Source organism: Pelecanus crispus, chromosome 7, assembly GCF_030463565.1.
Source record: "Pelecanus crispus isolate bPelCri1 chromosome 7, bPelCri1.pri, whole genome shotgun sequence".
In the NCBI taxonomy this organism is placed as follows: Eukaryota; Metazoa; Chordata; class Aves; order Pelecaniformes; family Pelecanidae; genus Pelecanus; species Pelecanus crispus.
This window is the reverse complement of record NC_134649.1, coordinates 46,099,769-46,114,749: the sequence shown is the minus strand read 5'-3', so window position 1 is coordinate 46,114,749 and position 14,981 is coordinate 46,099,769. Positions and strand designations below refer to the sequence as shown.

The window sequence follows — 14,981 nt, the reverse complement described above, 5'->3', positions numbered from 1 at the left end:
GGAAAGGTTCGGGGACCTTTGAAGGAGCTTTCACAGCATTTTGGGTGGTTGCGAGCGCAGCGGGTGCCTGTCTTACCTGCTGGCACCCGTTCACTTCTGCCCCCTGGCCGAGCGCGAGGTGGAGCGGGGATGCGGTGGGACACCGAGACGTGGCCGCTGAGCAGCCTTTGGAGAAACGCCCGTCCATGTGCCGCGGCCACCTCTGCTGCACGTGGCACACGTTCTCCTCTCTCCTTTGCAAATTTCCCATCCACGGTTTCAAAAATAATACCTTTAAAAAAAAAAAAAACACCAACACAAAAATAAGCCCAGCAGCAGCATCAAAACCAGAAAGCCAACAAGCAAGACTTTTAAATTAAAACAGGAGTAAAAAAGATCACTGCCATAAAGGCCGAGTAACACACACTTTATCGGTCTCTATGTGTAGCCGCTCTTTCCCCCTTTTTCTTCTGTTTTTCATTTCATGTTTTCTCCCAAGTGAGGGGCCCCACAGCCTATTCATAATATAAGTTTTTCTAGTTGCAAATAATCAGCGTGGTTTCACATTTACTAGGGCCATGAGCCGCCGGGAGGGTTAGCACAATACGCACCTCTGAGATGACGATCCGCTCGCCAGACTTTTTATACACTTAAGCTAATTCTGAACCTCTGCTGTTTGAATCATCTCCTCCCAGTGTTTTTTCCCCCTCCTCCTTTTTCAATAATTAGGCCAAAATTGTATGAGCAATGTCTTGTCTTGTAATTTTTGCAAAAATTACGTGACACGCAGAGGAAGCTCTCTGCCCCACGGATGTGTTGATAGGGGACATATTTGTGAATTTGAAGGGAAGGGGTGCGTACGTGGGTGCTGTATCACTTCTCCCCACCGTTCCTTTGTTGGATGGGCTGGAAGGTGCGGTTAATACTGAAGTATTGATCTAGCACTTTCCAACTCAAGAAGTTGAAATATGCGGGGACTTGAAAGACGTTCACAGCTCACATTAAAAATGTGTGTAGTCAGCAAGTTAGATGCTTCCTAAACTGATCCAGGCTCAAGCTGAAATAAATAAATAGGGTGCGATACAGCTTTGCACACCGTACAAGCGCACAGCTGGCTCACCCTGGTCGCTTGAAGTAGGCAGGGTTACCTTTGGCTTGTACGTGGATACCGAGTACATTTTCCCTCTTTGGTGATTTATTCTTGCTGTCTGTCAGTGCAGTGGAGTACAAACAGTATTGTCATTCCTGTCCACACAAAACATAAAATAAAATGCAGCTCTTCTAAATCATTCATTTTAAAGCAAAGCTGTACAAAGAGAGAAAACATTCTTACGAATAAAGGTTTGCGCTTTGGGTTACGCTTTCACGTAGCCGACATGAAGGGGTTAAATCAGCCCGCACAGAGAAAAAACAAGACTCTAGGAGGTGGATATCAACTCAATGAGAGACAGAGTGGGACTTGAACTCATTAACACTTTATTTTAAGGGATTGCCTACAACATCAATTATTTAGGAAGCAAACAGGGTCTCCATTGCTGTGTCGCATTATTAATACTTGGTAATGTCAATAAAATCCTACTTTCCTATAAAGTCCCACCAACAAGACACTATTGACTCACATGGCTATTTTACATTTCAAAAGCTGGCGAACAAAAAAAAAGAAAGGTAATTTGTATTTGTATAGGATTGTTGTAAATATGATTTACGAACAACATTTTTCAATTGTTATCATACCCGTTTTGAATGACCAAGCCCCGTTCCCCTGCGGGTTATTCATGTGCTATGCCGTAATGAGAAATTTGGCAGATCTCATCTCTTTAGTACATCCTTGTGCCCACCATGAGCTGGGGATCATGTTCTGCCTTGTTTACAGCTGACAGTGTTATTATTCTCGTTAGGACTGTGCTTTCTTATCATATTGTTGTGTTGAGCGAGCCTTTTCCTCTCTGTTTGTGTTTCCTGGCAGGGCTTTTCTTCCCTTAATGACAGTTTGTAAAAATATGCATTAATTTGGAGTTTAAAGCATGTATCATGGTGTCTCTTTGCTGTGTTTGCTTGAAGTTGATTAATGATAGAACCTCACTTGGGGTCGTCCTCTGGAGAGTTGTCTCACAGGTTCTGCATGTTAACGAGAGACGCCGCACACACAGCGAGCGATGATTAGCCCAGCCTCCGCCGGCTCGGCGGGCTGACAAACTGCTGCTTTGCCATTCGGATCCTTATTCTGCTTATTTATCCAAAGATTGTATTAATCAACTTAATATGTCAGCTGAGAGCGTTTTCTCTCGATCCCGAGACTGAAACCCTATCGCGGTGCTCCTCCCAGAGTGTTTTCCCAGAGAAGTCGAGCGCTGCCTGCCCGGCGTAGCCTTCGCTTGGCTCCAGTGGCTGGAGCAGAAGTTGAGGGTCTCCTCCTTGGTGACCTGGAGCTCCTAGGCTTGGCACGCCGGGTCTGAACGCCCAAACCACCTCGCCTTTCTCCCCAAACCACCCGAGCTGTCAAAACTGTTCTTTAATGAGGAGCAACCTGCTGATTGACCGTATTTTCGTTTTTCCAGGCACCCCGTGCATGTCAAAGAAGAACCGTTAGATCCAGATGAAAATGAAGGCCCCGCTATCCTTAGTGACAACAGCCAACCACAGTCCAGATTTCGATCACGACAGAGATTATGAAGATGAACCTGTAAATGAGGACATAGAATGAGTATGTCTGACATCATTATCCTGAGAATGAAGATTGGAAGAACACGTCAAACTTAGCTGTGAAATCTCTCCATTATTGTACAGTCTGGAGGATTCTCAGTCCACTTTGACAACTATGAAATATGTTAACTCTTAGTGCCATCAAGTATCCCATTTGGGAGTATTTTTGATTTTTCTACTTTTTGTTGAAAAAAGGAATTTGTACTCTGTGCATTGGATGGACTTGTTTGGTACTTGGGATTTTCCTCTCTTACAGTCAACATCAGTGTTGTAAATTTGCTAAACTGATTCACTTGCATTTAGCAGCCAGCTGTGGACTGCAGGTCCTGCCAATTTTGGACACTTGAGGACATCAAACTGAGCATGTACACCTGAACTGCAGATCAAGTCTTTGCCCAGATTTTAAGGATTCCAATGGACAACATATTTGCACAGTACTGCATGTTGATTATCACTGCCTTTACTCCATTTTTTTTGTTTTTTGGTTGGTTTCTTTTTTTTTTTTTTTTTTTGCTTCCATTGGGATGGGGAAGGCCTGTGTGTGCACGTGTGTGGATATGTGTGTGTGCGTGTGAGCGTGTATATCGGGGAGGGGTTAAAAGAAAAAATTATCCCAAACTTTTTAATGTATTGCTTTTATTCCCCCGCCCCACTTCTCCTCTACCATTTTAAGTTCTGACCTCAGGCCTCATCTGGGCCCAGGGCCTCTCGGAGGCTTCAACGTTTTCTGTACTTTGTGATGAATGTTAATAGGTGTTTTTATTATACGAAGCTGAATGTCATTGAATTGTTTGTAGTTTTTTCTGTCATTCATTCCAGTTTCCTTCAGATGCCACCATGTTTTCTTTAGCTATGGAAAACATTCCATTTCGGTGTCTCCTTTTTTTTGTTGTTGTTTTTTGAAAAGGTCCCAAATGCTGCACTATACATGTGGAAGGGTTGTCCAACGGAGAGAGAGGAACGAAGTACTGCAAGAATGAGAATGAATGACAGATGAACATAGAAACACTGTAGGAAGCAACACAGATTCATTCCACAAAGCAGTATTTTTAATTTTTTAAATTTTTTTTTGTTTGGGTTTTTTGATTTTTTTTTTTTTTTGGCAGCAACGGTGAATATTAGCAAATGCCACAAAATTGAACAGCACAAAGAAACATATGCAGCACCAACAGAGTTCACTTTTATTAGAGGATGAATTGTACAGTGGCAAGTTCTCGGTTGTTTAACATGAGCTCTAATGGGTCAACAAATCTTTCTGGAATATCTAAGATTGCTGAGATGGGCACCTATACATTTATTATTACTTTTTTTTTTTTTCTTTTTGCATTTGCATTTGCAAATAGTGGTTGGAAAGATGACTTCATTAAATTGTTATTGTACGTGGTGATGTTTCACGGTTAAACATCGGTTCAGGATTGCTTGGTGGCATTAATCTGTTTGAATACAAATTAGATTTCAGATTGAACTTGTTACGGGAGTTAATAAGGACGGAGCCCCACTAATGCTAAAGTGTTAATTTTCAGCTGTGCAAATCCAGTACTGCAGTTAAGATTGTTATGCAATATTACACCAGCCAGTATGGAAACCTCGCCGTAGGAGACAGCAGATCTAGGAGAGAATTTGCGCCGGGGCTTGTTAGGCAAAACTGGCAAGGCTCTTCAAAGCAAACATGACATACAAAATTTGTTGCGATAGGTCAGTAAACCTCGGTCACCAAACACCTAAACGTTTTCATTCTGCAGCCACTTTTCCGTCACTCATTTATTTATGTAGGACTGTAGCTTTTTTATTATTTCAAAAAGCCTTTCAGAGCTTAATTTATATTCTTCTTTGTACCTTTTTTTCCTAAAATTACCAAAGATATTACACAAAGGTAAATTATGTTCTCTGTTATATGCTTTATCTTATGAAGCCAAATATCCTCTTATTGTTGATCAAAGGAGGTTGAAGAATTTAGAGGGAAATGACAAGATGTGGGCTATTGCTAACCTGAGAGGGAAACTGCTCCTTTATTCTAGAAAATTTAGAAGGCCAAGTAGGTGTCTGAACCAAAGTTGTTACTTTTTATTTGCAATTCTTTACAGTGACCAAAATGAAAGTCTGTAAAGAGGAATCGAGGAGAGCTTTTGAGGCTACAGCTAGGAATCAGTGTTACTGGTGGAGCTATGAGAAGGGAGCTGGAGAAGGCAAAGACACAGTTATTTCGTGGAAAATTAGAGTATCAGATAAAGGAGACAGTTTAATAAAATACAGAAGAGAACAGAAAAGCTCCCACAATTTAACTGGACCACATAATAGTATTTCTAGAATTAAATGAAAAAAAAAAAAATTTTTGGTCTTTGGTTCTACAGATTGTGTGCCACTTCTGTTTCGGGACCGTGCTAGGATGACTACTTTAATTTTGGTTGATCTTGGCACATTTGCTCAGTTTTGTTTAGTTTTTGGTCAGCATTTTTCATAAGGAAATAACACTCCTGTCCACTCATAAGCTTTGGTACAAGAAATTTTATTGGCAGTTACTTTTATAAAACCCAACTCTGCTTTCTGTTTCAAAGGACAAAAAAAAAAAAAAAGAAAAAAAGGGCAGTCTGTGGTCATTTGAAACATTTTTTTTTTTTTTTTTCGTTTAAATTATATCCAGGCAGCTTCGTGACGTGCCGGCGGTAGCCAGACGGGGATCATGAGAATTGAGCCCTGTGCTTCTGAACTGAGTGGTTTGCTGGTTAGTTCGGTATTCAGAAGGGGATAAAAATCTGGTAGATTAGTTCATTCTCAGCATGTGTAGCTAGACATGAGTAAAGATAACAGCATGAGAAACTGTTAGTACGCATACCTCAGTCCAAACTGTTAGGGAATGAGTAAATAAAAAAATACATTTCACTCAGTTGCACTTAGTTGTATGTCTTGCATGCTTAGTCTAAAGACTGTAGCAAAAATAAAAAAAAGAAAAAAAGAGAAAAAGAAAGAAAAAATTAGATTTTAACATATCTGGCAGGTGTTGCAGCCTTGCAGAAGAACCAACTGAAAAATCTCAGGCTTTACATCAAGCAAACTTCACTATGATTTTTACAATTCTGATTCTGTATCCCTTTGGATATACAGTTGCTTCTTTAGGGAGGGGTTTATTATGTTGTACATATATATCCCACTGTGTCTGTGTGAGCCTTTGTCTTTCGGGGGGGAGGGAGGGGAGGGCGGAAAAGGTGGAAAGGTCCTTTTTTTAGATATCATTCCTCAAAAGGAATAAATGCAGACCTGTTTGTCAAAACACCTTTTGCTTTTTGTGCAACTGCTTTATATTAACTATACTAAAAAAATAGCTTTGAAAAAAAAAAAAAACTACTGTATGTAATGGAATTGCAGAATACGCTGCACATGTATTTTATTTAGTTATCCTTGCTTTAAGAATATTGGATGACATTTGCTGACATGTGGGAGAAAATCCCTGACTCTTTTTTTCAGCTTTTAAATTGTAACATAGTTGACAGATTTTTTTTTTTCTCCTGTTATCATTGATCGAAGCATTTTTGTACAGTTTTTGTGTTTAAGCTGGTTTTTTTTGATACTTTCCCACCCCTTCTGTTATCTTACCACTGCCTTTTCTGGCTGTCTTAAACAAAGTTCATATATTTGAAAGGAAAAAAAAAAAAAAAGTCGTTTAAAAAAAAAAAAAAATGTTTTTCTCCTGCTGCAGTAAATATTTTGCATGATGAATTCCAGGGTCACACTTTCAAAGTTTATCAGTGAAGTAGTGATTAATAATGGGGAGTGTCAAACTATTGAACTTTTGTATAAAAAAAAAAAAAAAAACTTTACAAGGTGCCAAGATGTAAAGACAATTTGTTACATGTTTTTTTTCTCAAAGAAAAGCGTACATTATGAAAGTAGTACCATGTATCAGGTAAATCGCTGTCAGGAATGAGAGTCAAAGCCTTCCTTGTCCACAAAAAAAAAAAAAAGTTTGTAAATGTAAAACCTGTTAGGTTTCTGCATTCAACTAGAAGTGAAAAGAAAAATCAAGGCTTATGTAATAATAAATGACCACAAAAAATTAATTACCTTTTTTGATTCTCACTCGCAAGAGTCCCGCCGCAGGTCCTGCACCTCCCCTCCCCTGGAGCTCCCGCTTCCGGAGGAGACCGGGGCAGGGATTCTGGTTCTACAAATATTGAAGATCATTAGATATTTTATATATATACATACATAAATATATATATATGAAGTTTTTAAAAATAATTTTGAACTATTGTAGTTTTCGGATCGCCAGTAATCTCACGTTCATTATAGCATGGGGGGGGGGGGGGGGGGGGGGGAGAGAAAAAAAAATGTGTTTAAACTCTTTTGAAATCCTTTGGTACCTTTGGTTAACGAACTCAGAGTGAGTTTTTAGATGTTTCAGAAGTCATTTAGTATTCTAGTCTTGCGAGGTGAATTTGCAGTTAACGACTGCATTGTAATGGGCCCAGAACAGGTAACAAAGTATCTCCTACCCATAAGCCTTGATGAAAATGGTACAGTCCAGACTGTTAGCATGGTGCTTCGTGTGTATGTGCTGCCAGTAACAAGATTTTTTTTTTTTTTTTTTTTTTGATAAGGCACAAAAGAAACTCATTCCTTACATCAACTGTAATTCCATCATTCCATGTCTGTTGATACAGACAATAAAAAATGTTGTGTAGTCAGTACTAATTACTGACATTATAGCATTCTCAAATGCAATAAAAATGCTGGTTGTTCACACTGGTAATGCAAGTTGCCATGTCCTAAGTTTTTGTTTTGTTTTCCCCGCCTTCACTGACTCCCGTGTCGCATCCCCTGAGGCCCCGGGCCCCCGCGCTGATCTGTGGAGCGGCTGGTTGCATCTCGCCCATGTCCCCGCGCGTTCGTGGACAGTCGCACCGCGCTCCTTGGGTCTCCCCCAACCACGTCAGATCGCAAGGTATTTTAGCACCCGTGTCATGGCCGGTCTGGACAGGGCGGTCATTTGTCGCTTGAGCACTGGAAGCGAGGAAGATGCTGCCACTCGAAGAATGCATCCACTTTTCCAAGAAAGCCCGTCGGCGTTTGCCCGCTGGGGCCGCGGGGAGTTGAGGGTCTTTGCTTTCTCGTTGGACTCCAGGGGGGAAAGCGTGAAGGAAGGGGTTTGGGGCCTCACCGTGCAAATCCTTCCGAGCGCGCTGCCCTGATGGGAGCTGTGCTGCTGGCGTCGGTAGGAGGGGTTCGACGCCTGTTGTACGTCTGCAGAAGGGGGTTTGCGGGATCGACCTCTTGGTCCACAAAACCAGGAGGAACAAAGATCCCAAGTCGCGCTGTCACCTGAGACAAACTTTAAAGGAAAAACCCACCTTCTTTTCTATCGAGTAAGCACACATTTATTTTCTTCATCAAGTTTTATAAAGAAAAATAAAATGTTTAATAACTAGCATTAGCAGCAAACTGAAATTTCAGAGGAGAGATTTTTCATGAATAATTCATTAAAATTCCACATCTGCAAGATTAGTCATCCAAATAAAATGCTAATGTCAAAAACATGCACCGTCTATAATATTCTCATCAAGAAATCTTTTTGCATATAATGATAAATGCTTAAATTAGTACAAATGATTTTATAAAAATATTCTATCATAAAATTATACCAGATAACTACTTTTTTTTTTGGGGGGGGGGGGGGGAATCTTTGCACACTCATTATAATGGGTCTCAAAATGGTATTGACTGGTAGATTTTAACGATCAAAATGCAGGGAATAAAATTTGGGTTTGGGCATGTATCGCACTTTCCTCACTAGTGAGATTTTAATAAACTGGAGAGGTTCCGCTTTTGGCATTAAAATTTTCCTAAGTCACAGGGCAGAGGGTGCGAAGCCAGAACTTGATCTGTGTTTTGTGAGGAGCGCTCTGCGTCTCTGAAACGTGGGTGGGAGGGTCAGCCCCAGGCAGGGACCAAACCGACCCCAGCGGGGCTCTCGGCTCCGCTGTGCGCGGGCGGCGTGTCGCCGCACAGGTCACCAGGAGAGGAGCCAGGCACGTCGTGAGCCATGAAGCCACCAGAGATGACCTGGCTGGTTCACCCTCCCGGCCATCTGGGCTCTGGCGTGCCCGTGGCCTGCGTGAGGCGGGAGAGACCTGACGGTGTCGGTCACCTGCCGACTTTCTGTGGCCTCCCACTTGAGGAGAGCTGCGGGGTAGGGGCCAGGCGCCGCCGGTGCCGAGGCGCTGGCGCCAAGCTGAGGAGCGGCAGCGGGCCCTGCCCCTCCTGCTGAGTTAGTGCTGCCCTAGCAGCGGGTGAGGGCCGGGCTCCTTCCTGGACGGCGAACGCACCGTCTTGTATCATCGTCGTGTTAATAATCCCATTTCTCCCCCCTGGCAGCCATATCATGGAACACCACAAAATGCCTTCCTCCTTCGCAGCCCTGCCACCAGCAACAGCCAGCTGGGAAATACCTTTTCCAGGCAGAAACGCTGTTTTCCCCCACAGCTGAAAAGCACTTTTATGGTCAGCGGTGAGGCAATGCGTCTCTGAGTCGTTTCCAAAGAAAACCCGAGCCAGTACATAGTTTTTTTCTGGGTTTCTCCTGCAGCGGAGGGAAAAGCAGCAGAAGATAAGGGGGTCCCGGCCCAGGAGCCGGAGGCCCAGGAGGACGCGGCAGCCGCCGCGCTCCGTGCACACCCAGCTGCTCTCCGCAGATGATCTGAACGGTGACATTTAACTTGGGCCGTGATCACAGAGTATGACGAATTTCACATTATTGGCCTAATTTAAGGGACTAGCAATTCTTGGTGCCTCTCGCTCGCACGCAGCCACACATACACACCCTTCCTCACAACAAAGTCTAATTAGCCCTTCTTGACCTATTAATCAGGCTCCGTCTTCAATGATGATGTTAAACGTTTGTTTAATGGTGTGTTAATCAGGGCGATCTTTCATCTCGGTTGCGGCGATGGTGAATTCCATCGCCTCAAAGCGCTCTTCATCCTCGTATTGCCACGTCGGCGGCAACGAACCGCGATGACCGGCGTGGGGGGACGCGGCCCTTGCGCCTGTTTGCAGCCTCCGTGCTCTCCGCGCCCGGTCTTGCCCCAAACCCCCAGGGCCGAGGTGGAGCAAAGGCCTCCTTTTTGCCCCATTTTTATTGGCTTTGTTAGGTTAGCTTCAAAACACGGGAGCGAAAAATGGTAAACATCACCACCTTGGGGTACTTAACAAAAAAATGGCCCCTCCTCCCTTTTTACTCCACAGGAAATTGCCTACCTGGTGCAAAGAAAAAAAATAAACCACTTTTTGTTGGGTTTTGTATGTATTTATTGAGAGGAGTTCGGTGGCCATTTTTTTTATGCATCTCAGAAGCCTGAAAAACATTTTTTTTTTTTCTTCAAGTTATAATGTTAATTTGAAGGTAACCGTCCTTTCAAGGATTAATTCCAGCCAAAGCAATAACCATTATTTACCAGACTTTGACATTTTTATCACTCATCATATTAGCAAATTTCCATTGAAAATGCTAAAATGGTTCGTCATAAGGCACATAACTGCTTTGGCTGTAAAAATGACCAACACAAGTGCCTGTACTCAAACATTAAATTATACTGTAATTAATAAAGACAGTTAAACTGTCTACTAGCAACAGCAATTTAGGTAACCACATTTGATCGGCTATAAATTGTAACTACATTAAAATTCCAGAAATATTAGCAATATGGATTACTTGATGGAAATAGGTGCTGATCACCAACACTCCTATTTTACAACGGAAGCACAGGTCATGTTGGCCACAAAACTGTGGGCGAAGATCAAGGCTGAGTACTTTTAATCTTGTGAAACAAGCAATTACAAATAGTCGCATCGATTTGTTAAAAAGCTTTAGGTGACATAAATTGTTTCCTGTTTAGCTTATTGCTCTGATACATAAATGTCACTGAGTATAATATTAATTAGGGTCACAGAACAACAAGGGTCGGGTGATATAGTGTACGAACAAGGATGTGTCAATCCTTTGTGAAGGCAAGAAAAGCTCCGGCCCCTTTGCGCTGCAGCGCTCAACGCCTAATTTTATGTGATGACAAAAGAAAGTAAAGGAAACCGTATTTTAATATGTGAAGTAATTACTTTAGTACTAGTATAATTTTACAGTTTAGGATAAATTACAATGTTTTCATTCTCCCGCTCTTGCCACATAACATAAAAATCCACATATAGCATCAATAAAATAGAATACTGTTTATAAAGGCTTTCTGCTGCACAAGACCAACACTATTCCTCCTAGCAGATGGAAACTAAGCACACATTTCAGTCTGGTGTGTGTTTCTACACTTAATATTTTTTTTTTTAAAACCAAAAAATGGGCTGTGCAGGTTATTTACTTAACATAAATCAAATGTATCATATACACTGTTTCTTTGGATTGGCATACGACTTAGAAAAATACAGTAAGATTCTGAAAAATCTGGAGAAAATTTATTAAATATGATTTTTACTGTAATAGAATATTAATGTAACCCAATGCTCATTTCCCATTAAGTTGATCCCTTTTTAATACACACATGCTTTTTATTATTTTGCACTCATGCGAAAATTCCACATTCAGAGAGTTTCCATCTCCTTAGGAATGTCTCTGGCAAAGGCACAGTAAGAAATCTTGAACTGAAAAAAAAAAAAAAATAGCAAATATCGAACGATAAGATGTGGCGAAGCGCTGATGAACTGAAGCAAAAGCCAATGATATAATAAAGGGTAAAAAGGCATTCAGCACTGCGAGGGGAACAGTAGAAACAATTACACTTTAAACCCCTCCTTCTCGCTGCCACTGTACCACAGCACAGATGAAAATGTTTGATTTGCAACATAAAAGATTCATTAATTACCACTTGAATATTTAAAGCTATTTTGCAGACTAACAGAGGTAGATAAAGCACTGAATTAAAACCTCTAATAAAATTGTAAAAATATTTCTGCAAGTTTACCAGCGTCGCGATTCCTCCCGGTTTAGGGAGCCAGGCTTGGCTTGTTAGAGGAGGAATTTTTTTTTTTTTTTTCTCGAGTGGGTATTTGAAGTAAGATGGTGCGATTGCACAGCGCTATTTGTCTCTCATTTTCAAATGTTTACCAAATACTTACTTGGACTCTCTCCCTTCACATGTGGTTGCCCTTCATGGGAGAAGTGGCTTCTACAAAACAATACGAGGGATGATGAGTGTGTTTGAGCTATACATTTATTTTAATACATTTCCATATACAGTAAAAACGCGGCTGGGCTAACGCTCTCTGTGATACGAGGCAGTTGTACTTTGGGGGGGGGGGGGGGGATCTGTTAATCCTATTATAATTATCCTTGTTAGACTTTAAAAAAAAAAAAATTGGAGTATCCTCTTTTGCAAGGGCGGAGAACTCATGCAAATGGCAGGCATGGATGTCGCGGAGCGCAGCTTTGTAACCGTGTGGTGCACCCCAAATGTGCCCCGCGGAGACTGAGCTGTTTGCTCCGGGCTTACCGGGGCTTTTTTTATAAATGCACAGATTACAAAGGATGAGTCATGCGTACACACCCAAAAAGCATAGCGTAACTTAAAAAAAATTAAACATACGTATTTATTTGCACAACTTCTGCCTGTAGGCAATGCAGCCTCGCAGTTTTGTGAGCTCCGCTCACCGGGCAGTACAGATCTTGGTGGCTGAGGAGCTGAATTTGACACTTGACAATCGCATATGTTAATTTTTACCTGTTTGCATTCAGTTGGCAGTCAGATTTTTTTTTTTTTTTTTTTAAAAAAAAGCCCACATTCTATTTTTAAACAAGTGACTATTTGAAATCCACAACAGTGCAGCGAGGGCTTGATTGCGGGATGAGGGTGGAAAGATAGAGTAACAGCTCTTTTAACGGTATGTTAAGGATGATGAGTAGAGCCAAAGTGTATGGATTTAATAAGAGAAAAACAGTTACAGTTCTTTCTCATTGTCATTAATTTATGCAGTTGGCCAATGAAATTAAAAAAAATATGTCCATTTATATTTGGATACACCCTTTACACAACTGTTACTCTTGTAATTACTGAGTGGCCGCTCCAGTGAAAAGGATTTTGAAGCGATTTTTGCCGTATTTGGATGCGAGATGCCTGATTTCAAACGTTACCGGTAGGTGCAGAGCGCCGGCGGAGGCTGCTGCCAGCAAAGGGAGCCCCGCCACGGGCATCGCCGGCTGCCGGCACCTGGACTCCACCTTCGCCGGCAAATCGTAACATCCAGGGCAGTCGCTCTCCAGTCCTGCCAGAAAGGAAAGGGCGTATTCAAAATATTTCAGGCCTTGCCCTTGCTTATTGTTTTTGGAAAGTCCTTTTTGTTTTGTTTTGTTTTTTTGGGTTTGGTGTGGTTTTTTTTTTCTTTTTTTGTTCAGCCCACTTGTAATGTTCGTTTGTGTCAGGCACGGTAAGAGCCGGTCATTTTATATCATACCAGTGGAGGGGCATTTGGTGCTGTTTGAAATATGTTGGACTTGAAGAAAAATTCTTGTCGGTGTGTTTGCTGTGCTAGAAAAATGGATTTCTCCTAGTACTTTATAAATACATGTGTGTGTACGCCCACATATACTTATGTGCCTTGATATGTATATGGAAACAAAGTGATGCTAAGCAAAGCCTCTTAAATCCTGAAAGGGAGGAGCCCCAGGACTACTGACTTCCCCGACACCACCACGTTTAGTACGGACGTCCCCGTCGTAATTAGAGGGAGACAGGAGCTGGCCCGGACCTGGTCGTGGCTCGTGCCCATCTTTGCCTTCGATACTGAGAGCAGGCCTCTCTATTCCAATAGCGAACGCACACACACAAACATCCATCGCATTTTTGGCTTTGCCACCTTTGTAGGCTTGCGGGAGGGGAAAATTATATTCCCTGGCCATGAAATTTACTGAAAACAAAAATAAGAAAAAATAAGAGTGAACCTTTTTATTATTTTGGCAAGGACTAGGGTTTATTTTTCACTTAATTGTTTGGGTTGGGTTTTTCCCCTGTTTCCTAGACGTACTGGACAGACTTGTGCTGTGTATAATTGCATGGGTGGAGCTCTGGAGAGCCTTCCAAACACATGATGTTTATGCCTCATGCTCTCCCTTGCTATTTTTAAATATTGCTACTTTATGTTGCATTTTCAAAGCTTCTCCCTGACACCTCGTGCAGTTTGGAGCATTCTCACCTGTTTACAACAGCCCTGAGTGCTGGCAAATTCAAAACAAAAACATCTGATAACAATCAAATATTATGTTGCTAACTGCAAAGTTCATTTCCCCTCAGAAGTCCTTCTTTAATTATAAAACCCGCATAACCCATTTCCTTTGGTGTGCAGAAAGGTGTGTAATTAAACTATCAGCATAATACCTTTCTACATGTAAAACCTGCACTTATGAACTTTAACTGCTGAATAAAAACTCCTATTACATGACCATTAAGTATTATGAATAAAGCAAGTCATTGTAGTACTTGATTAATTTTTATGCACTAACCATTGTGTTCAGCACAAATTTGGTTTCCGTAGGGGTCCTCTCTCTCGGCTGTCCCGAGGAGATGGTGCCTCGGCCATCTTCACCCGGATCGGAGGCTGTGCTGCATCTCTCCATGCTTTCCTCCTGGCCACGGCCATCCCCAAGGCTCTGTGCCCTTTCTGTGCTCATCGTGGAGGAGGAAGGAGCCTTGCTCTGTTTCTGTGATGTCTCCGTCGCGGCGTGGCCGGGGAAGGGGCACAAGGTGGCAGTCGGGGATGACTGGGTCCCCTCCGCGGGAGACCTGCTCTGAGCCCCGACTCACTCATCGCACCTCTGGGTGGGCTGGGGACTTACTCTCAGCTGGGTATTTTTTAACTGATAAGGGAAATCCAATCTGGTCTCCTTTCATGCAGATGTGTCAGCAGACCCTCAGAGGAGAACCTCTCCATGCTGCCGGTGCCTTCTGCTTCAGAGGATCCCAGAAGCTTTGCCATGTACGTGTTACCTACAGCCCTGGGCCTCCCAGAAATGTGTCCTCCACATATCAGCGTCTTGCCAAGTGAAGTGGGAAGGCAAAAATAAATATCCCAGCTAAAACCCACAGCTCCAAAATCTTTATTGACAGCAAGACGGAGCATGCCAAGATGCTGAGGAGGATTATACGGCGCTGGGCCTGGCTGCCGAGGAGCCTCACTCAGCAGCCAAGAGGGCATCTCCCATCCTACGTGCGAACGTTCAGGTCCGCAAGCCATTATTCATCAATTCCTTGCAGCCACGTTCCCATACGCTGCGTGATGATTATATTGAGGCTGATCTTTGAAGTCTGGAG

General features: G+C 42.4%; 1 protein-coding gene across 1 annotated transcript in view; it reads left to right on the top strand.

Moving 5' to 3' along the window:
• Positions 1-2,671, top strand: part of FOXP1 (forkhead box P1) — a 224,376-nt gene extending 221,705 nt beyond the window's left edge. Inside the window, exon 18 of the mRNA XM_075714560.1 lies at positions 2,538-2,671. Within this exon, the coding sequence (XP_075570675.1) occupies positions 2,538-2,652 (115 nt within the window). The 3' untranslated portion in view covers positions 2,653-2,671. The remainder of the gene's footprint in view (positions 1-2,537) is intronic.
• The last annotated feature ends 12,310 nt before the right edge of the window (positions 2,672-14,981 follow it).